Source organism: Cebus imitator, unplaced genomic scaffold (assembly GCF_001604975.1).
Source record: "Cebus imitator isolate Cc_AM_T3 unplaced genomic scaffold, Cebus_imitator-1.0 Scaffold62, whole genome shotgun sequence".
NCBI classification, from domain to species: domain Eukaryota; kingdom Metazoa; phylum Chordata; class Mammalia; order Primates; family Cebidae; genus Cebus; species Cebus imitator.
Genome location: NW_016107377.1, coordinates 1,028,860 through 1,053,865, shown reverse-complemented (window position 1 = coordinate 1,053,865; position 25,006 = coordinate 1,028,860). Strand labels below are relative to the sequence as shown.

At 35.4% G+C, this 25,006-nt stretch overlaps 1 protein-coding gene across 5 annotated transcripts in view; it reads right to left on the bottom strand.

Moving 5' to 3' along the window:
• Nucleotides 1–25,006, bottom strand: part of COP1 (COP1 E3 ubiquitin ligase) — a 172,480-nt gene that overhangs the window by 117,868 nt on the left and 29,606 nt on the right. For all 5 annotated transcript variants that reach the window (XM_017529941.2, XM_017529939.1, XM_017529940.2 and 2 more), the window contains 2 exons: nucleotides 5,792–5,906; nucleotides 1,921–2,056 (listed from right to left, as the gene is read on the bottom strand). In XM_017529941.2, coding sequence (XP_017385430.1) covers nucleotides 1,921–2,056; nucleotides 5,792–5,906 — 251 coding nt within the window. The remainder of the gene's footprint in view (nucleotides 1–1,920; nucleotides 2,057–5,791; nucleotides 5,907–25,006) is intronic.

Sequence of the window (25,006 nt, the reverse complement as noted above, 5' to 3'; positions counted from 1 at the left end):
AAAAAAAAAAAAAAAAAAAAAAAAAAAGAATATAACTCAAAATAGTAAGAGCCATGTATGACAAACTCATATCCAACATAATACTGAATGGGTAAAAGCTGAAACTATTGCCCTCTGACAACTAGAACAAGACAAGGATGCCCACTTTCATCACTCCTATTCAACATACTACTGGAAGTCCTAACCAGAGCAATCTGTCAACAGAAAGAAAGAAATGGCATCCACGTCGGAAAAGAATAAGTCAAATTATCTCTTTTCACTGACAATATGATTCTATACACAGAAAACCCTAAAGACTCTGCCAAAAGGCTCCTGGAACTGATAAATTCAGTGAAGTTTCAGAATGCAGGGTCATGCAATATACCCATGTAACAGACCTGCATGTGTACCCTTTAATATAAAAGAAGTTGAAAATATTAAAAAATAATTAAAAAAAAAAAAACATGGTCAGGGAGCACAGAAAAAATAGAATACTTAAAGCAAAAAATAATCAAAATGAAGAGGACACATGAATCATGTACAGCAAAATCTTAACTACTGCTGACTGTGGGTGATGGTTATGTGAAAAATTACTCCATTCTATTTTCCTGTATATTATAAAATTTCATTAAATATTTCAAATAATGATGAAAATAATATAAATCAAGCTGAGTACAGTAGTAGTCCCAGCTACTTGGGAGGCTGAGGCCGGAGGAATGCATGAGCCCAGGAGTTTGAGGACTAGGCAGCATAATGAGATCCCATCTCTTAAAAATAAAAAAAAATCAGTAACATAAAGGTAACTGGAAAATCCCAATATTTGAAAACTAGTAACAGCCTCAGTAATCATGGGTCAAAGAGAAAAATCAAGATGGAAATTAAAAGATAATTTAATATATACTTCAAAACATGCTGTATGCAATAAATACACACAATTTTATCTGTCAATTAAAAAAACTTTTTTAAAAATAAAAAGAATAGCTAAAAAAGTACTTTTAACTAAATTAAATGGAAAAGTACTGCATCAGCATTTATGTTATTTATTTATATATTTCCCTCTAAATAAAGTATTTAGAGGGAAATGTATATAGCACAAAATGTATTAGAAAAGAAGAAATGTATCAACCAAACGACCTCAATTTTTACCTTAAGAAATTTGCAGATAAGAGCAAATTAAGCCTTCAAAATGCAGAAGAATGAAAATTATTAAGAGCAAAGATTAATGATAATACAAAAATACAAACTATCAATAAAACCAAGAGCTGGCTACCTGGGAGGATCAATAAAACTGATAAACTTCTAAGCTAGACTTTTCAGGAAAAAGATAAGAAGAAACAAAATCCATTATCAGGTATGAAAGAGGGAAAATCATCATTGAATCCAAAGATATTAAAGGAATAATAAGGCAATATTGTGAATAATTGTCCACCAGAAAGTTCGACAGCCCTGATGAGATGGGCAAATGTCTTAAAAGATACAAACTAATAATAATGCTGAATCAAGAAGAAATGGATAATTTCATTAACCCTAAATCTCTTAAGAAAATTGAATTGGTAGTAAAAATTATTTTCTGGAAGCTTCACTGGTAAATTCTACAAAATATTTAAATAAGAAACAATATCAATTCTATACAAGCTTCCAGAAAACTACAGAGGTGGGAGCACTTATGAGAAGAGGATACTCATGTGTTTTGACTCATCAAAATCAGACATAGATACTACAAAAACGCTAAAACCCTATGAGATGGATACTACCAATTATTCCATTTTAGAGATGAAGAAATTTGGCATATAGAAACTCAGGAGCTTGCCTAAAATCACAGAATAATTGGCAGGCTACTTCAGAACCCAGACTTTTAACAATAATGCTATAAGTGCTTCTCCAATTCAATTCTAGACGTTCATACAAAAGAAAATAGTGAGAAGTACATCCAATACTTACCTAGAGACTATACTGGAACCATTATAGAGATCACTAGCATATGACAATGTGGCTAAAGGTCGTACTGAATTATATCGAGTAAACTTGGACAAGCATTCCTGAAATTCATCCAACTGGCTTGCAGTTCGACTGTCATCTATATGAAAAAAAAAAAAAAAAATAGATGAACTACAAAGTAAGTCAAAGAGCCATATCCACAAAATAAAAGTTATATTCTAAATACAAAGTTTTAAAGATTTTATTAAAGGCTAGTTTGCACAACTTAGTTAATTTTTCAGCTTTAATAAAAAATGTCTCGGTTCTTTGAAGACACTGTCTCTTTCCATTGTAAATTCTCATTTTTTTGGTAATAATGTCATGGAAAAATAAAAATAATAAAAGAGTTACTATTTGAGAGAAAAGTCATTAAAACAAAAAAAAAATCCATCAATGGAGAGGGTGAGGATGCAAAGAAGAGTACATACAGTGGATGGGTATTTGTTAGTTTGAAGGACTATGTTTACTGGCATACATATTTATGCCCATGTTTATTGTTAAAATCTAGTTCACAATAACATTTTAGATAAAATGGTTTATAAGTAAGAAGAAATATTTGCTCAAATAATACACTGAAATCTTTCAAATCATATTACAGGAAGAGAATAGAAAACTGCAATGTTATGAACTATTAATGCTAAAAAACAAACAAACAAAACGAAGTTTAAAATGGCTCCCATGTATCCCAAAGAGTGCCTTTATCAAGAAAAAAATAAATTTTCATTCAGATCTCTTGGTGAAACATGAAAAAACAATTCCAACCAGTGGAACACGATACAGATACCTTCAGTATAGTCCACTTCAGTAAACTATTCAAAGCTAAATCATGTGGGATTTAAAACATAAAATCAGTTTAAGAAGTAATTGAGAATACAACTAATCTATTCTCTGGTCTATTAATAGAAGCAGACCTACAGTAAAAGCATAAATTAAAAAAATCATTGCTTTCCAGCAATGTGTCATTTGAATTTATATTTTCTGTTCTGATGAAAAAAAAAAAAAAAAAAAAAAAAAAAAACGATGAGCACTTTAGCTTCCTAGATTGAAACTAAGTTTGCTATACCACTGTATTTTCATAGTTTCCTTATTCTAAGCTTGTATATATACACACACACAACTTTTTGAAGGTAAACTTTCATGATTTCCCTTCTTAAATGCCATCTGAAGTAACAGTAAGCATAACAAAAGTAAGATGCAAGAATCATTAAGTTAAAAGAGTTATACAGATAATATAATGTACAGTAAAGAATTTGTTATCTGGAGATATTAGGTTGATGGAATTTATCTAACAATATAAAAAATAATAAATAACATTACTTGAGGAAACTGAGCTTTTGTCCTTGATATTTTACAAATTTTAAAGATTTAAACACTAACCAAATCCATCAAAACACCTAGATTTAAAGGGTCCAATTAGTAGTGCTTCCATTTTAAAGAGAGCAAAAGGAATTACCTAACAGGGAATATCTTAACAGTATTGAGATAAAACTCTTGCTCCACAAAAATTATTTTCAGGAAATTCTGCACATTAAAATAAAACATGGGTTATTTGCAAAAATAAAAGCCACAACTGTACTGCATATAATAGTTAATGATTCTTTTTATATGGAATCCTATCACTGTGAGTTATTTAACATTCTACATACTGGAAAGATGGTTGGTTTTATTAATTTAAAAATTGTTTCAATGTTATCCTATCCTTTCCCATTTTGCCATCAATTCCTAAGTACATAAAACTCACAAGCATTTAGTATTATGTATTCTGTTGGAGACCATAATCCTGTTCTAGGCTAACTAGATTTCTGCCTATCATATAAGCTCAATAATAGCTACTTTCAACAGAAACCATAAGGAAAACAGTAAAATTAGTTATTTCACATCTGAAAGTATAGTAATTGGTTTTAACTTGTGAGGTTACAAAAAGGATTTTGCTTGCATGGGGTTTTATGATCAATATCCATACATATCACCTCTCCTATCCTAATTACAAATTGGTTTGTAAAAGTGTATTCATTGTCTTCTTTCTTTATAATTAAACCCCTCTTTCAACTATAATTAAAACTCCAAAGTAATCGTTCTTTAATATTCATCTCTCATTTTCATAGTTGGAAATAAAAGTTAGGGAATACAGATGGATTTACAGATTCTCATGTGAACATATACAAAGGAAAATCAACCTCTTAGGTACTCCATTTCAGAGAAGTTATAATTTCCCCTTTACAGTCAAAGGTACTAGGAGGAACTTACAATCTACCAATACAATTATAGTAGCTAGCTAACTTAAGATTCCTGACAACTAGAGACATGTTTTAGGTACAATACAGCCATACCCACACAAATAAAAACCTATCTAATTTTCCTCCTGGTTTTAATTTATTAATCTACTCTCCTGTAAAGCTACACCTCCCAAAATAAACTGGCTTGTGATTACCTTTACTATTCCATACCATGCCTATGCTGTTACTGACCTAAAAATTATTAATAATAATAGCCTCCCTCAATCTCTTTACCATCTCTTTTTATTAAGGTCTGCCACTTGCCTATAGTTGTATTATAACATTATACCAACAAATAATGAATGAAGGTTTAACATTCTACTAGTCAGAATGCAGGTATCAGGCAACGTACAACTTAACAACTTCCTATTGTCGTTTATATTTATAGATTATTACACAAGCACAATAAGGGGCTTAATTCCCAGGCAATAAATAAAAATTTTCCATGTATAAAAACTGTTTGTTTTTCATTTCAAACACACAAATCTTGGCTTCTCCCTGATTTTCAGAGGAAAAATGCTTTGTAAATCTAATATCTTTTCCTATACCACCAATCCTGAGGCAAATTAGTCTGTAGGATCTAAGCAATATGTAGATTTTAAATAATATAAACATATTTATTCAAGAGAAAACCAACACCCGGTTTTTAACAACCAATAAAATATCAGACTTTTTTTTTCCCCTTGGTGGGGTTTACTTTGAGCAGATGCCCTATTAAGGACACGAATTAGTTGAGCACCCAACATGTACCAAGCATTGTGCCTTACACACACCACTTACAACCATTAAAAAACTTATTAGGGATAGTGTTAATGTCTACTTCACTGATGAGAAAAGACACTGAGAAAGACTGAAGAACACAGTTAGGAAAAAGAGAAAAAAACTAAATTACTTCCTTACAGTAATAGAAATATCCTATGCTATCACATCCATGTCTTTACATACGTTATTTCCTCTACTTTGAACATGTTTCTAATTATCTTTTTCAGTTAATTCATACTAGAATGGCGCACAGAGAACTCCTCTGAAATCCCTACACTGATCATTCCCTTATACCTCCCCATTTTCAGCTCGGCCTGAAATACAGTTGTATTAGTAGATATTATCCATTCTCATGATATTCCTGTAAATTTATATAACAGACAATATCACAGAGAACTGTTTGTTGCTTTCCCTGACTCAATTTACAACACTCTTTAAAGACAGAAATCAGTTCTTTCATCTTTTTATTCTTAGCACAGAGGACCGTGCTTAGAACTTAATGTTTATTTAATGTTAAGTATTAGGAGGCAACTGAATGAAACTTACTTTTGCTAGCTACATGTTCATGGCTGACTTTCTTTTTACCTTTATCAGAATTCGCAAATATAGAATAAAAAACAGTCATAGGAAAGTAGTATTCTCAAAGATCACTACAAACCTCCATGATATGGTAGACTATGTCAAAAAAATACACCCTTTCGCTTTGCAATTAGAATTTTCCATAAATTCAGCATGAAAACCTAGAAACAGATCTGAAATATAGATCTGAGATAATTTGAGAAGGTCTGGATATGTACCTGAGATACGAGACATCCTTGTAGAAAAGTAACACTGCTCCAAGTCTTCAAAATGAGCAGTAAGTCGTTTTCGTCTTGACGCTAATGTGCTATTATACCAAGGCTGTTTCTTTGTCTAAAATGACAATAAGAAAATACACATAACTTAGAATAAACAATACTTTTCTTTTGCACAGAATACTCAAATGTTGAGCATTTACCTTCAGAAGTTAATCACAGTAAAATAATTACAAATGGTAAAAAACTGTAATTTTGAGATGTTTTCCAATTTTTCTTTTAACATGAAAATAGAAACCAAATTCATTCACAGAATAATTAAAACTAATAATGATTTTTAAAATAAGCTCTAAAAACCAGTTTTACAAGACTAAAATGACAAACATCTTCAACACTACAAATAAAATGAAGACAGAATTCATTTATGCCATTCTAAAATTTAGAATTTTAGGAATCTTAATATCCAGAAATTGTTAGAAAATAATTATCAAATAAAAAATTACTTTTTCATTATCCCTACATTGTAGCCTTCTACCCTTGAATTACTGGAATAGTTCTTAACTATTTAATAGTAATTATCAGATTAAGAGGCAGTAATATACACATGCCGAAGAGTTTGATATATTCATTAGACAAACAAAATAATAAAATCAGATAAAAAGGCAGTAAACTTGAAAAATGTTAGAATATTAATCCTATAAAAATCAAAGGTTTGTGGTCCTAAATACATATTACTTAGTTGCTGGCACAAATTCACCAATAACTATACCAAAATGCCAAACGCATAAACTAAAATGTACTAAGGTACTGTAGTGCATACTACAGTGTACCCCTGCTTTGATAAAACTAGATGGAAGGTAAGAGTCAGATTTGAAAGCACTGCTTCACTCTGAGAACTAAACTCTTAGTTCTAATTCTTTCTTGCCCAAATTCCTATTTAAGAAGATGGAGAGTCAGGCCCTACAAACAATAACAATCTCATCAGATGGATTTTATTTAACACTATAAAGGTTTTATTTAACCCTATATAACCGCTCTTAATTTTCAATCTGACTCTGGAATAATGTCACATGACAGATGAAGGACGCCAATATATTTTACCCCCAAATATGTTTTCTGCCATATTTTGAAATGACCCTGCAAAGCAGTCTTTTCTGGGGAAAATTTTGCATCTGTATTAGCATAACTATACCCTTCCCCTTCCAGGCCCTCCCAATCCTGAATAGATTAACTGAGAGTCCAGCCTAATTAGGAAACATCTGCCATCTACTGCCTCTAAAGATGGCCACCTATGAGACTCCATCTACATAAAAACTTTGGTCTCCACAACCCCTTATCTTAACCTAGCCTTTCTATTAATTCCTTTCTATTAATTCCTTTCTATTAATTCCAGGTTTTTAGATAGTAACTTAACTCTTTGAACCAAGAGCCAATCAAAAAATATCTGAATCCATGTGTGACCTGTAAGCCAATCCCCATTTCCACCCTCTGTCCCCACCCTTCGGTCCTGCCTTTCCAGACTGAATCAATGTAAACTTCATAAGTACTGATGGATGTCTTATGTCTCCTTAAAATGTGTAAAACCAATCTGTAACCCAACCACCTTGGGCACATGTTCTCAGGACCTCTTGAGACTGTGCCTCGGGCCATGGTCACTCTCTCTCTTTTTTTTTTTTTTGGCTTCAAATAAACCTCTTTAGAAAGAAGTTTATTTGGCTCCAAATAAATTTCTTAAAATATTTGATAGAGTTTGACTCTCTTTGTTAACAACTCACAAGAAAGTAAGATAATTTTCAAAGACTTAACAGACAAACAGGAAGGTGAACTCAGAGATGTAATGATAAACAAAATTTAAAAGCACAGGGCAGGGGGAAAGAGGAGGACAATACCTAGACAAAACAAGTAATTGAACTGGGATTTGAAGAATTAAGCCCGGGAACCACAAGGAGGGAAACTGAAAACAGAATTTACAAACTAGAAGAGAAATCTGAAAGAACTGCCCAGAATGTAGGATAAAAGCCAAATGGACAAAAAAAATTGAAAAACAATTTAAGAGGTATAAAAGAATAACAGTTTGAAACATGGCCAGAGGCTCAGAAGAAAACAGCAAGAAACAAAAGAAGAAATACTTGAAGAATTGATGGCTGAGAATTTTCCAGAACTGAATACAGACGCAGAAATTATTCCGATCAAGTAAGATAATTAAAAAGAAATCTACAATTAGACACACTAAGATGAAGCCATGTTTTTGTCTATAAAGTAAACAGATCTTAAAATCAGATGAAAGGATAATTCATTTAGAAACACCAACTAAAGAGGCAAAATGCTTTTCAAGAGCAGTAGAAAGAAGCTAGAACAAAAAGGATGTCAATAATCTTAAAAAAATTGAGAAAAGAAAACCTAAAATTCAGAACCCCAAAAAGCTTTCTCACAGCATCATAAACAAAAACGAAGTTTATTACCAATAAGCCATCTCTAAAAGAATTTCTGAAATTGTATAGTTGAATAATACAATGATGCCCTTAAGGCCATACAAATTGACTGCATTAAACCCAGACCTTTGCATGTATACCTTTCTACTATGCTGTGACAAAATAGGAAGTATGAACTGTACTTTATCTGCTAGCAGGACTCTCCCTCACTTTGCTGAGTGTTATTTTTCCTTTTTGCCCAATCAATTCCACTTTCCTCACCCTTGTAGGTGTCCATGAGCCTAATCTTTCTTAACTGAACTAAGGAGAAAATTCTGCAACATCTTCACTATACAATGTAGGCCCAAAGGAAGAGTGAGTGAAATTCGAACACTTTCCCTTCTGTGTTTCTGGGCCTTTTGTCCTACGGCATTCTTCTTGTTCCTCCTCCCCAAAACAGTTACCACACCTATCTTTTCTAATACTAGAGGTGGTCCACACCCACTTTAATGGCTCCAGGCACAGGCTCAGGACCGACTGGACAGTGATGGCTCCCTCCCTGCTCCCCTTCCTACAGGCTTAGGTGTATGGCCTTGTCTGCTACATGTGTGTGCAGTGTCCAATGGCCACTCAAGGTGGGGATGAGCCACAACCACTGCCCAGGCCCCAAGGCGGCCTCGGGGCCTGTGTCCTGTGGCTGACTGGCCAGACTACCATTTGGTCTGGGCCAGGGGGAAAGAACTTCATTTGCATATATATATAAAAAAAGAGGTTCTTCCTTCAGGGATACCCTGGCACTTTGTGTAAGGTCTTTTATGCTGGTTCCATGGATGCCATGTTACCTCTGTGACCTGCACGGACACTCCAGATGAGTTCCTGGAAAATCTAAAGTAACTAGAAGACTGTAGAAACGATCAACCCCTGAGGCACCTACTTAATTTCGAGACATTCTCTGCTGTTCCTTATTCTGGCCCTAATTGATAAAGCCATTGGACTTTGTCACCGACCTTGGTCAACCTCATGACTACATCTACACCCCTATGACCCTCGCCTCAGTTTGCAAAAAACGGCACTAAACTGTAACTTTCCACTGTCCACCCCAAACCTATAAAACCAATTCCTATCCCACCGGCCTTCACTGATGCCCTTTTCGGCCTCAGCCTGCCTGCACCCAGGTGAATAAAGAGCCATGTTGTTCACACAAAGCCTGCTTGGGGGGTCTCTTCATTCAGCGCACACATTTTAACACTTTGAACTTCTTTTTCTCTACCCTATTAGCAGTTAACTTTTATGTGAGAGGATTTTTTTTTTCTTTTTAAAAAATATTTTACTAGGCCAAGATCCCAACTATTACTGTTTATATTCTCTGTAAAATTTTAACTATGAAAAAGGATTTGTGATGTTGGTCTTAAGTTGTAGCCAATCTGGTCTGATTATATGACTTTCTATATGGTAAGTAGCAAATTTTGCTGCAGGCCTCCAACCTGTTTTACATCCTTGGGAGCCAGACCTGTAACCACGTGGCATAACATGGCAATGTTTTGTTCTAGCCTCTGCCATTTTACATTTGTGGCCTGGGATTCAATCCTGGCTTAGAGAATGAGTTCTTTCTGGTTTGATATCTGTGCAACCTTTGTTATTTGTTGATTCTCTTCTTCTCCATGAACCACCTTGAATTTTCCTTTTTTTGAACCTTTGTAAAGTTTGAAATCCAGAAATATTGGCCACTTGGCATGGCTAAAGTCCGGTAATGAGATTTAAAAGGGTTTTCTTAAAGAACGCTCAGCTTAATTAAAAGTGGATATCCAAGTTATAGGTATATTTAAAAGGTATTTATGTTTTTATTTTCTTGAACCTTATTTCGCTGAAAAAAGTCTTTTTCTCAGCTGACTGAATTATTTTTCTCCATTTTTCCTTGCCACTCTCAACACACATGAGAAGGAAGAGACCTCTGTTTTCCTCATGGAACACCAGTAATTAAAAGCAAATAGATTCCTCTCAAAATCTGTTTTTGCCTCATTTATGCCTGTTTATTAGGCCTTAGAAGCTTTTGCTGCTATCCCCCTGAACAGACTGGTAAAAGGTTTCAAGGTTTTTGAGCTGTCCTTACCCCTCTCCCCTTATTTTAATACATGTTTTCTAATAACCCAGTTTGTCTCTTCTTGCTTTCAGCCATCAAACTCCAAATGGTCATGCAACCAGAGGCTGGGATAATGGCCCCTTTTGCTGAGACCCGTAGGTAGGCCTCTCAGGGAAATCTGACTGATGTTTTAGCAAAACAGCACACCCTGTCAGCAGGAGGCAGTTAAGATTAATCTTCCTCCTTATCCTTATGGCAGTTAGATGTATTTCTTCAGAGGGGAAAATTACAGAGATAGGAGGAAACCAAGGATCCCCCAGGCAAAACCCCTTTTTCAAGCCTAAAACAAACTGCAGGCTGAAAAAACAGACTGCCAATCCTGGATGAAGCCTGCTCTTTCCTGACTGACTCTTTCTAAATAATGCCCACCTGCACACTGGGAGAATGGGGTGAGGCCTCAGGAATTCTGTGCCATTTGCAGTGGGGAGGAGCCTGGCCTCTCCTGTCTCTGGGTGGTGATCTGGGATTCAATTTGTGAGGCAGGAAACCTGCTAGCAGGATTATTTCTTGCTCTGCTATTTTTCCTTTTCACCTAATAAATTATGTTTTCCTCACCCATCTATGTGCCCACAAGCCTAATCTCTCCTGGTTGTGTGACAAGAGCCTGCTTTTAGCTGAACTAAGGAGAAAGTTCTGCAACAATAACACTACACATGAAAAGGAAGTGTGGTCTGAGAAACATACTTGGTCGCTGTCCGAAGTTCTGAAACTGCCATTGCAAAATTATAGCCAAGACAGTGAAAGATCTTACCAAACCAAACCATCTTGCTTCTAACCTCCAAGCTGTCCTTGTTCATTTCTGGGAACAGACTACACTAACTTTGGGAAAAACTTAGTTTACAGCTTAAAACAAAGATGAAAGCCCTTTCCCAAAACAAACCTCCTTCCTGCCTGGAGATGAGACTGCCTTTGTAGGACTAACAAATTAACCACAAGATTAGAAATTATGGTTTAGGAGTCATCCAGCTGGAGGCTACAAAATTCTGATCCTCCCTAAACGGTTCCTAAGACCAGTGCTTGAGATATTTTGCAGACTCTGCACTTTGATGTATCAGCTGGCTCCACCCAGGTTAATTAAGTGGCTCATCTGATCTTGTGGTCCTGGCCCAGGAACTGACTCAGCGAAAGAGGACAGCTCAATTCCCTATGATTCCATCTATGACCCAACTAATCAGCACTCTTGACTCACTGGCCTTCCCTCACCCACCAAATCTCTGATCCCTAAATGCTTGGAGAGACTGATTTGAGTAATAATAAAACTCTGGTCTCAAGCACAGCTGGCTCTACGTGTATTCTCTTTCTCTATTGCAATTCCCTGTCTTGATAAATCGGCTCTGTCTAGGCAATGGGCAAGGAATGGTTACAGTTCCTCATACACAGTTCCTAAAATCCTTGGAGTTTCCTGAGTGATAGCAGCATCTTTTGTTACTCATAGCAAGTTTCTTTTGACCATACCTAAATATAATAAAGTGACTTAGGGTGGGACACCTACAAAACCTCAGAATGAGGCTGGTCAAAAGACCACCAGAGAGTTGAAACTTTTGCACACACACCAACCTCCAGGAAGTAGGTGAGGCCTGGAGAGTAAACTCTACAAAACGCCTGGAACAATAAGATTGAATGAGTTTCCAGGTTGGTGAACACACTGAGGTCTGGGAGGATCAGGAGAGCATGCATGCCCAAAGAGGGCATGAAAGCTCTGCAAACCATCCTCCTCCCTATCTTGGAATATTTGCATTGTACTTACCAACTAGGCACTCCTAGTCTGAAAATCCAAAGCCCAAAATGCTCCAATTAGCATTTCTTTTGAGCATCATATCATGGCTCAAAAAGTTTCAAATCTTGGAACTTTCAAATTCTTTATTTTTAGATTTCAGATGCTAAATACATGTTTCTTGTAACTGCACATAAATCTATAATTACCAATATCTCAAAATTAAAAGTTTAATTTGAAAGTTCATTTTTATAAACAAATTTTCAACTTTGAAAAAATGCTTAGAAATAAACTTGTAAAAAATTAAGCAAAACCTAGAGTTAAAATCAGTATCATAAAGATGTAAATTCTCCCTGAGATAATTTATAAGATAAAGGCAGTTACAGTAAAAAATACCAAGAAGCTTTTCTATGGAGCTAAATAAAGTGATACTAAAGTTCCTATGAAAAAACAAACAGGAAGAAATATTCTGTAAAACAATGAAAAAGCTAAGAGAGGGGAAGAAAAGAAACATCAGACATTAAAACATACCATAATGACTCTACAAAAAAAAGGTGGTAACAATACAGAAAAAGAAATACACCAGAAGACAGATAAATTTTTAAAAATAGGGCTGGGACACATGGCTAGCCATTTGGATGGATGAAATTAAACCCACATTTCAAAACATATACTAGAATAAACTCCAAACAGATTCAGAATCTAAATGTAAAAAAAAACCGATGACACAAGTGTTTTCAGAAAGTATGGAAAAGTTTCTTTATATCTTGGTTGTAGAGAGAAGCTTTTAACTATGATTCAAAAATCTAGATGTAATTTTTAAAAATTGTTAAGTTTAACTAAAAACTTTTGAATGGTAAAAAAAAGCCAAACAAACATAAAACAGTAAGAAAACATAGGCAACACAAGTTATAGGTAACAAACTAGTATTCCTAATATACATAACAAAGTCTTATAACCTGAACCAAAAAAGGCCAAACATCTAATAGAAGAAAAGGGTCTTCCAGCGGAAGATATAAATATACTATTCACTAATACGTGTATTAGTCTACCAATAAACATATGAAAACATAGTCAATCTCATTAATAAATAAAACTATTCTGAGATACATTTCTCACCTAATATATTAGCAAAAATTAAAAACTATGAAAAGTCATTCTGTGAGAGATGCTGTGGGGAAAACAGATGTATTTACATGTTGTTGGTGAAGACACAAACTGCTTTTGGGGTGGTTTATTTGGTACTATCCATCCATATCTTTGACCTAGCAATCCGAATTCTAGGAATTTACACTGAAGGTACACCTATAATAATATGAAAATACACAGGCATAACTTAGTTACTGCTGCACTGGCTGCAACTTCAAAATAATGGAAACTACCTACTTGTCATTACATAACAAAGTGATTAAATTACCACACAACCACATGAAGTCTCAGGCAGCTGTAAAAAAAAAAAAAATGAGGACTTGTATGAACTTCTGTAGAACTACTTTCCTGATAAACTGTTAAATAAAAAAAGCAAAGTACAGAAAAAAATTACTAGAAAGCCACCCTTTGTGAAAGAGAGTAAAAATAAGAAAATGTGGATGTGTATCTATAAATCTGACTAATAAAACTGGTAACCTACAGAGGGCAAGTAGGAATGGAGAGGAAAAGACAAAGGTAGGGAAATTTGTAGAAAGGCTGAAAGGCAGCAGTTATTGATTCTAACTTTTTATACAGCTCTGATTTTTAGAATCAGTTTAATATGTCATATATTCAAAAATATATATATATAGTAAGGATGGAAAGTGGAGTGAAATACAAACAGAAGTAAATGAACCTAACTGTATTTCAAAGAAATATTACAACTAAAATTAAACAAATCCAAATAACCTTTGAATATACTATATTTTCAGTATATATTCTTGGGAGAAAGACAAAGGGAATTTCAAAGAAATATAGTTAGCAGATTTGTTTTCTCAGCAATTTTCATGCGTGTGTGTGTGTGTACATATATATTCTAAGACTATGCAAATAAGTGTATTTTGATCATGAAAGCTAGGTTTCCAACAGAAGAGAAAATTATAAATATAGAAAGCTGAAATGCTAGAATGAACCCTGTGGTAGTGAACCTAATTGGACCAAGATCATCAGCATGAACTTCTACCTTTTAAGAAAGGATCAGAAATATATGTAGATATATGTTTATACGTGTATGACTATATATTATTTATTATACACTGCAAAACATGGATTGACATCAGCTCATATGTACTGACAACCTGGTTATCTCCAGAGCTACTGACATTTGCCTACACTATAGAATATATTAACTAAAGATAAATAATTTTCTGTAACCATGAGTCAGTGAGTTGTTTTGGAGCAGAATCAGTCTGTCAGCATTGTTTACGAATAACTCAATTCATGATTTTCATGATTTGCACCTGATTTCAGTAGGGTCTGTTAAAGCTGGTCACATAACCAGTATGCATCTAAGTGATTGAAACTGCCTTTGCGAAATTATGACTAAGGCAGTGAAAGAGATCTAACCTAACTGACTCCATCTTGCATCTAACCTCCAACCTGTCCTTGCTCTTTCCTGGGCACAGGCTTAACTAACTTTGGAAGGAACTTAGTTTATAGGTTGCTTTTTGTTTTTTGAGACAGAGTCTTGCTCTGCCACCCAGGCTGGAGTCCAGTGGCGTGAGCTCAGCTCACTGCAGCCTCTGCCTCCTGGATTCAAGCAATTCTCCTGCCTCAGCATCCTGAGTAGCTGGGATTACAGGCATACACCACAACAGTAATTTTTCTATTTTTAGTAGAGACAAGGTTTCACCATGTTGGCCAGGCTGGTCTCCAACTCCTGACCTCAGGTGATCCATCTGCCTGGACCTCCGAAGGTGCTAGGATTACAGGTGTGAGCCACCGTGCCCAGTCAATTTACAGGTTACGGTTTAAAACAAAGACCATAACAGCCCTTTCCCAAAAACAAACCTCCTTCTTGCCTGGGAACTAGACTAACATTAGCTACAGGATCAGAAATTATGGTTTAGGAGTCATGCAGTTAGAGTCTACAAGATTCTGACTTTCCCTAAACTGCTCCTAAGATCAGTGCTTGAGATATTTTGCAGACCCTACACTTGACGGATCAGCTGGCAAGACCCAGAGTGATTAACTGGCTCATCTCATTTTGTAGCCCCCACCCAGGAACAGATCCACTACAAGAGGACAGCTTCAGTTCCCTATGATTTCATCTCCTACCTAAGCAATCAGGCACTCCTGGTTCACTGGCTTCCCCCCACCCACCAAATTTTCCTAAAAAACTCTTATCCCCAAATGCTTGGGGAGACTGATCTGAATAACAGCACAGCTGGCTTGGTGTGAATTACTTTATCTCAATTCCTCCATCTTGATAAACTGGTTCTGTCTAGGCAGCGGGCAAGGTGAATCCACTGAGTGGTTACATGACTAGCTCACAGTAAGAGACCACAACCAAAAGCAGACTTTGAATCTTCTGATACTCAGGTACTTCAAACCCAAGCCAGCAGTGGTTCTAAATCTGGTGACAAAGCAATTCCTATGCAACCTAGCAGTGGATGGACAAAGAATATTATGACTGAATTATCTGGATCCCTTTCAATAAATTCATTACTTCTGCTGGGCTGTTCTGTATATCCATTGCCTGTAATCATGCCTTTCCAGAAATATAAATGGTTTGATTCCTGGGAGTTATTCAGTAATCACAGTGTTTAATATGCAACTAATGCATATATATTATGGGTGCAAACATATAACAATATATATTAATACATACAAATCCAGATGTTTCCTAGCTCTGTCCAATGAGAAAGCTTGCAAGCAATGATACTCTAGGAACAATAAGCATACTTAAGATTTTGGTTTTAAAATATATTTCTCGACTAACAGAAAAGAGTTTCTTGGATACAAGACTGGTTCCAGGACTGGGACTGGAATATGACGGTCTAAGAATCTTAAGAAAGTACTTATAAACAATGATAGGAAGATGTCAAAAGATACAAAAGTCAGTTTGAAGGAGCTCCAACTTGCCAAATATAGAATTTGAGTTTCAAAATTAATAACAGAATATATATATATTAATGATCCATGATTTCACAATGACATAAACAAACAGAAGGGCTAACTAAGAAATCTGGAAGATATTTTAAAAAATCAGAAAATCATCATTTGAACAACTAACATATTAACAATTATTATTATAAGTAAGATATAATAACAGATGCTCGAAGGGGAGAAAATGTTAACTTTACAGCACTGAAATCTGGCAAACACCATCTTAACCAAGTGATTAACATCACTAGCACTGAGACAAATAGATATCATATGCCTCCAGATATGACAAACTAAGGAGGACAAAATAGGAGTACACTATAGTATTCCTGACAAAAATGGATAATCTGAATCTCAGGCACAAGGAAACAAGACCAATTCAACTATAAAAAAAATAACTTATACTCTTCAAAATTGTTGATGTCACAAACTGAAGAACTGTACCAACTTAGAGGAGATTAAAGAGACATGACAAATAAATGCAGTAAGTCATTCAGAACTGGTCCTGGACCAGAATTGTTTTTTCTATAAAGGATATTAGTGAATAAATTGCTAAAATTTAAATTTAAAAAAATTTAAATTTAAATTTTTCTCAGATATATCAATATTAATTTTCTAATTTTGCTAATTGTACTATGGTTATATAAAAATTATGAAGCAAATTCAATAAGCAATTACAAAATTTCAGAATATAGGTTCACACATTTCTGGCTTCGCTTACATTATATTGTTAGCATTTTTTTCAATTCAATTTCAACTATAATTATTATTTTTAAGAGCAGTAAAGTAATCCATCCCATAGTTGTAGCATCATTCCAACTATTCTATTATGGCTACGTTTATTTTTCCAGAATTTTCGCTCATGATTAATACTGTTAGATTATCTTTACATAGTACCTAGAATCACCCCTCAAGTAGCATTGATCATATGTATATACTATCAAATTGTCTTCCTGGAAGCTGACCAATTCAACTATCCCTCTCCCTTCCTCCACCTGCCCTTCCCCAAATATGCGCATGCTCAAGTACATACACTCATTGCGAGTAAAAGTATTTCCCATTTTGGAACATCACTTGGATTTCCGCCCAACTATCAGATGATTTCTTTGGTAATTTGTATTATTCTGTATTTTGCTTTTATTTATTTGCAAAATTGAGTATTATTTAATATGTGAGCTGAATGTGTGAATTTTGGTCTTTTAAAAATATTAATGTCCTTCACCATTTTCTTACCCTGTTTGGAGCTTTCATTAAAAAAATAAAATTGGGTGGGCGCAGTGGCTCATGCCTGTAATCCCAGCACTTTGGGAGGCCGACGTGGGTGGATCACAAGGTCAAGAGATCAAGATCATCCTGGTCAACACGGTGAAAGCCCGTCTCTACTAGAAATACAAAAATTAGCTGGGTGTGATGGCATTTGCCTGTAGTCCCAGCTACTCAGGAGGCTGTGGTTGCAGTGAGTCAAGACTGCACCCCTGCACTCCAGCCTGGGCAATGGAGCGAGACTCCATGGGGGGGGGAGGGGGAGATTACATCATCAAAGTTTTAACATTTTGAACCAATTCAGTCATTTACTTGCCATGATTATGACACCTTTCCCAATTTGGGTATAAATTTTGTTTCTGGTGTTTTTTTTATATGTAGGATAGGTTTTTTTTCTTAATTTCTATATTTCTACTGTTGTTTAAATTATTGTTTAGCTAATCTGAACTCTTTCAGTAAGTGAAAACAAGCTAAATTTCCATTGTCCCAACACCATGCATTTAATCTCTCCTTTCACCACTTATCTAAGTGACCACCTTTCACCACAGACTAAACTATCAATTACTTTTTGGTAGATTTTTAATTATTATTCTGTTTCTTTTGTTACAGCAGTCTTATTACATTTTAATAACTGATGATGTAAATTCATCATTAACCTCTGAATAATTCATTCTACTAATGAACTTTAATGTTAATTGGCCACATTCTATATACCCTTGAAAAAAACTACCAGTTTTTTTTTTTTTTTTAATTGCAATCTAATTAAGTTAGTAATCATGGTTACTGGTCAATCCAAATTGTCCTAAAATTGCTCTAAACTATTTTAATATTTTATATTCTAAGATTACATTTCATTAGGAATGTGATTTTTATTAGTATGCATCCACATTGTCTTAATTATTTCAATGTACTTGGCATGATAATAGCTAATTTCAATTCATGTTGCATATGGACTTTTTTTTTTTGTCTTTCTACATTTACCATCTAGTGATAATGTAGCCTGTTGGTAAATAATAAGTTCATATGTTTTCATTCTTATCTAAAAAAATGAAAGCATTCAAGGCTATGAATGTTTACTACAATTCTGACCACATTCCAGAAATTTTACATAAATAATGTTTCCACTAGCAGTACTTTTTGAACACACTGATTTTTTAACACACTGATACTCAGAAGAGTCTTCATTTACTCTTTTCCAGACTGTTTATCTGTCTCTATTTGTTTATTTGGGGCTCTAATTCACACAATGCAGATGGTACTATTTACCTTGTTTTAGAATCAATCAAATTTTCAAAATGCTCCAAGGTTTACTATAAATGACATATATACATTGATGCAAAGTATGTATGGAGACAGGTACCTACTAAACCAAGCTTAACTCATTTCACTCAAATAAAATATCTAAATTCCTTCTAATAGCCTAAGAAAGCCATAAATAAAATGTAGCCTCTGTTATGTTCTTTTACCTCATCTATTTTTATCTTCCTTGTTCATGTCTCTCTAACCACACTGGACTTCTGAACTATGTAAGGCATGCTTTACCTCAAGGATTATTTACTTCTTGTTCTCTGCCTAGAAAGTTTTCCCAGGAATATTCATAGAAATATCTTTGTCTCCTCATATCCTGGTCATTCAAAAGTCACCCATACTTTTGTTATCTTTCCAACTATACTGGAAGCTTCATTACAGCAGGGATTTCTATCTGTTTGGGTTTTGTTCAATGTGGTGTCTCCAGAGCCTAGTAAATATCAGGTACGTTAAAAAATAAAAAAACGAAAACAAACAACAACAACAACAAAAAACTGTTGGTTCAATAAATGAGTATTTAAAATCAAAGACTCTGAAGCCATAATGTCTGGGTTAAAATCTCAGCTCCCTCCTCTACTAGCTATATTATTTGGGTCAACCTCCATAACTTCTCTGTGTACCAGTTTCCTTCTCAATAAAAAATATTAATAGTATTTATCTCATATAGTAGTTCTGAAAGTTAGTTAATACATGTGAATAGTTCAGTGTCTATGAAAAGTAACTGCAAAATATATGTTACCTATTTAATTTCTAACAGATTTTGCTTTACATAAATTCCAATCCTTCATGACATAAAGTTTTACTACTTTTGGAAAGTATACCTTTTATTTATGTAAAAAAAAAAAAAAAACTGTCCTATTTTTTTCTTACTTTTGGGGTTTTTGTTTGTTTTAGTTTTGCAGTATTCTTTAGTTTGCATTTGCCAGGCTTATACTCAACTATCCACTATTTCAACTATTTTTGTGTCAGTTTATTTAGGTTTAGCTATTATTTGGATCACAGCTAGAAATGAAGGGTAAGGCTTTCAATGCAATATCATGTCAGCTCCATCTCATAAAAACACTAGTAGCGTTTCCTCCTCAACAACTACCCAGTCCTCTAACAGTTGGTAAGAATTCTCCTGGGAGACATGCTATTTAATCCTTAAGCACGCATTTACCATGCATATAGTGACTCATAGATTAAGTAGCTCTCCTTCCTTAAGTATTTTCTTTTATATAAATTCTTATTTATATAAAAAATTCTATTTATATAAAAGAATTTATATAAGTTCATCAATTCTTATAAATTCTTCTAAGTTGGATGGGCGCGGTGACTCATGTCTGTAATCCCAGCACTTTGGGAGGCCAAGGTAGGTGGATCACCGGAGGTCAGAAGTTCGAGACCAGCCTGGCCAACATGGTGAAACCTCGTCTTTACTAAAAATAAAAAATTAGTCAGGCATAGTGGCGGGCGCCTGTAATCTCAGCTACTTGGGAGGCTGAGGCAGGAGAGTTGCTGGAACCTAGGAGGTGGAGGTTGCAATGAGCCGAGATCACGCCATTGCACTCTAGCCTGGATGACAAGAGCAAAACTTCATCTCAAAACCAACCAACCAACAAACAAAATTCTTCTAAGTTTTGGGTGTGAGGAGAGCAATATATCCACAGGATTTCTTGTGGGAGGGAATGAGAATATATTAAATACATTTTCTCATTGTACTACCTGAAACCAAAAGTCTTTCACCACATAAAAGTAAGCGCTATGCTAAAATATTTTAAAAATACGATTCTGATTCCTCTTCTTTTTCCTCCAGATTCAATTTCTCTTTAGACAAGTTGCTGTATCATAGTTGTACGTATCTGGGGGGGGGGGTACATGTGATATTTTGATAGGTGTATACAATGTGTAATAATCAATTACGGTAACTGGGATTTCTATCACCTAAACATTTATCATTTCTTGTGTTGGGAACACTGCAGTTGTTCTCTTCTAACTATTCTGAAATATACAACAAAGTATTAACTATGATTTCCCTACTGTATTATCATATACTAGAACTTATTTACCCAATCTAACTGTATCTATGTACCCATTAAACAACTTCTCTTTGCACCCCAATACCTGTCCCTTCTCCACCTACTACCTCCATTCCACTCTCTACCTCCATGAGATCTGCTTTTTTTTGCTCCCATTTAAGAGTGACAATACGTGATCATTGTTTGTCTTTTGATTCCTGGCTCATTTCAATTTATTTAATGATCCCCAGTTCCAACCATGTTGCCGCAAATGACAGGGTTTCATTCTTTTTTATGGCTGAATAATATTCTAATGTGTACATACACCACATTTTCTTTTTCCTTTCATCTGCTGATGGACGCTTAAGTCGATTCCAAATATTGGCTATTGTGAATAGTACTGCAATAAACATGGGAATGCAGATATCTCTTCAACATACTGATTTCCTTTCTTTTGGATATACACCCAGCAGTGGGCTTGTTGGATCATATGATGGTTCTATTTTTAGTTTTCTGAGGAACTTCCATACTGTTTTTCATAATGGCTGTACTACTTTAGATTCTCAACAGTATAGGGGCATTCACTCTTTTTTTTTTTTTTTTTTTTAAAAGTTTTTCACTCTTGTTGCCCAGGCTGGAGTGCAGTGGCTCAATCTCAGCTCACTGCAACCTCCACCTCCTGTGTTCAATCAATTCTCCTGCCTCAGCCTCCCGAGTACCTGGGACTACAGGCGCCTGCCATCATGCCTGGCTAATTTTTGTATTTTTAGTAGAGATGGGGTTTCACCATGTTGGTCAGGCTGGTCTCGAACTCCTGGCCTCAGGTGATCCACCCTCCTCAACTTCCCAAGGTGCTGGGATTACAGGCCTGAGCCACCGCGCCCGGCCTCAAGGTGGATTTCTGTTGCCTGATGCCAATACAATTCAACCCATGGAATGTGCTCTTATCTGGAATCGTCTTTTCATGCAAGGACGCACTTGGACACCTAAACAGGCAGAAACCTGGGCCTTTGTCAAACTTTCAAATTAGTTATCTAAACTTTTGGCCTGTAAGCTAATAAACATTTGTTTAACAAATGTCTCTGTTTGGGACACATTTCAGTCTGCAGCTTGCTTTTATTATAACCTGGTAAAGAAATGCAGGGAGAAGCCAACTCTCAGTCACCTTGAATTTCTTCCAGGCTGCAGTGTTCCAGCAAAATGAGCCCAAGTGCTCTGCAAGACCTAACTGTGATGAGTTGCCTTCAGCCTGGCTGTTCCTGGTCAGCGGTCAGCTCCAAAGAGGCAGGAACTGCTTATTCAACAAGTCAGAGGAACAAAATCCATTCTGCAACGTATGGCCAAAGTGTTCTTGCCCACACAGCCACACAAAGATAGCCTGGGAGCATGCCAAAGGAAGCATAATCAGACATGTGAAGCCTACATATGAGAACACATTTGCCTGCAAAACACGTGTTTTATGAAATTTCACAGAAAAAAAAAAGGATAGTAAGGAAGCAAAAATATTTATGCATTGGTTTTTTAAAAAATATTTTATTTATTTATTTATTTATTTGAGATGGAGTCTTGCTCTGTCGCCCAGGCTGGAGTGCAGTGGCATAATCTCAGCTCATTGCAACCTCCGCCTCCTGGATTCAAATGATTCTCCTGCCTCAGCCTTCCAAGTAGCTGGGATTACAGGCACATGACACCACGCCCAGCTAGTTTTTGTGTTTTTGGTAGAGACAGGATTTTGCCATGTTGGCATGTTGGCAAGGCTGGTCTCAAACTCCTGACCTCAGGTGATCTGTCCACCTTGCCTCTCCAAGTGCTGGGATTACAGGCTGGTCAGGACATTGCCTTTTTATTGAAGAGATTTTTCTTTCGACTTTTTATCTTTGTTTTCTGTAATTCAAAATTCTCTGTTTCCCTAATAATTAGAGATTATGTACTCATATGGAGTGGGGCACAGTAATTTTTTTTTTTTTTTTTTNTTTTTTTGAGACAGAGTTTCACTCTTGTTGCCCAGGCTGGAATGCAGTGACACAATCTCAGCTCACTGCAACCTCTGCCTCCCGTGTTCAAGCAACTCTCCTGCCTCAGCCTCTCAAGTAGCTAGGATTACAGGCCCGCACCACCATGCCCAGCTAATTTTGCATTTTTAGTGAAGACGAGGTTTCTCCATGTTGGTGAGGCTGGTCTCAAAACTCCTGACCTCAGTGATCTGCCTGCCTTGGCCTTCCAAAGTGCTGGGATTACAGGCATGAGTCACTGTGCCCAGCTGAGCACTCACTCTTTCTCCACATCCTTTCTAGCATTTGTTAATCTTTTGATAATACCATTCTAACTGGCAAAACAATATTTCATTGTGGTTTTGACTTCCATTTCCCTGATGGTTAGTGATGATAAGTATTTTTCATACACCTATTGACCATTTGTATATATTCTTTTGAAAATGTCTATTTAGGGTTTTTGACAATTTTTAAATTAGATTATTATTATAATTTGCTATCAAATCATTTGAGTCCATTATGTATCCTGGTTATTAATACCTTGTCAGATGGATAATCTGCAAATACTTTCTCACATTCTGAAGGCTGTATTAAGATTCAATTTCTACTGTTTTCCAGCTCATAGGGCTTGCTAGAAATTCCTAAGCAATGTTATATAAATGTTAACTGTGGAAACCTTTTCTTGTTCCCCTATATAGAGTTTAGTCAAAGTCCTCCAGCCAATGACCAATTAAAAACACACTTGTAGTTAAACAAGTTTATTTACTGCTAGTTGCAATAAATATGAGTAAATGAGAGATGTCTCAGTAAGACAGTGTTAGAAGCGACTTACAGGATTAAGGCACTTGTGAGATAATTTGTGGGAGGGTTCAAGAAAGTGGGGCTTCACTGTGAATTGGATACTTCAAGTGGAAATGATTCTATAATTCAGTAACTTATTTAATAATAAATCTTATCTAGAACCACAGAAGACCACAGGGAGGCTAAAGTTTTAACTGGTAAAGAAGCAGCAATCATTCAGATAGGTCAGGGTAGGGGTGTGTCTGGTATCTTTTGTAGTTTGCACAGTGACCTTGTTTGTTTAATGTGGCTAGACAACTTTATGGAATGATCTTGCTTTTTGTTTCGCTTCATCACAGTCACATGGTCTGATGTTGATGTTCTGTGAAATTATGTTCAAAAGGAGAACATAAATGCCTAGCTATAAATGCCAAGCCAGTTTCCAGATACAGTGACTGCTTTCTCTCTCAAGTTACTATGCTATATTTCAACTTAAGGCCTTAAATTTTTTCCTGATGTGTTCCATTATGTCTTACAAAAATACTTGAATCTGGTATTTTCATGGCTGTTCCGAAACAGATACAAACAAATCTATAAACTTCCTATAAAAAAGAATAGACTAAATGCATGCATTGTACATGAACATAATACAGAATGAACATAGTACAGAGCTGTCACATTAACTAACCATAAAAGTAAGAAGGTGGTTACCCAGGTTTGGGAACAAGAAAAAGAAAAACAGAAGTGATATAATCCAAAATGATTTCTTTTTCATTTAGATAAAAAATAACTATACTATTTTTTCAAATCAGTTGAATATACAAATCAGTTTTTAATGTTCATTAAAAACACCTCATTGTTTTTGTTTTACTATAAAGGATATTAGGGTAATTCTTTTCCTTTTTTTGAGACAGGGTCTCACTCTGTCACCCAGGCTGGCGTGATCTCAGCTCACTGCAACCACGGCCTGCTGGGTTCAAGTTATCCTTCCACCTCAGCCTCCTGAGTAGCTGAAACCACAGGCATATGCCACCATGCTCAACTAATGTTTGTAGTTTCTGTAGAGGCGGGGGTCTACATGTTGCCCAGGCTATATAAGGGTAATTCTTAAAATGTGAAAATCTAGAATTTAGACAATAGTATTGTATCAACATTAACTGCTTTAATTTTAAAGTTATATTGTGATTACATAAGACAATATCCTTATCCCTAAGGAAATACATGCTGAAATACTTAAGGATAAAGAAACTTACGTCTGTACCTTACTTGAACAATCAATAAAAGAAATAATATACTTATATATGTAAAAGAAAGGCTGAATGACAATGATAAAACAAATGTGATAAAATGTTGTTTAGACAATCTGTATTCTTTTTAGTATTTTTGGAATGTTTTTCTAAGTCAAAACTTATTTCAATATACAAAGTTAAAAGAAGAGGCCAGGCGCGGTGGCTCAAGCCTGTAATCCCAGCACTTTGGGAGGCCGAGGCGGGTGGATCACGAGGTCAAGAGATCGAGACCATCCTGGTCAACATGGTGA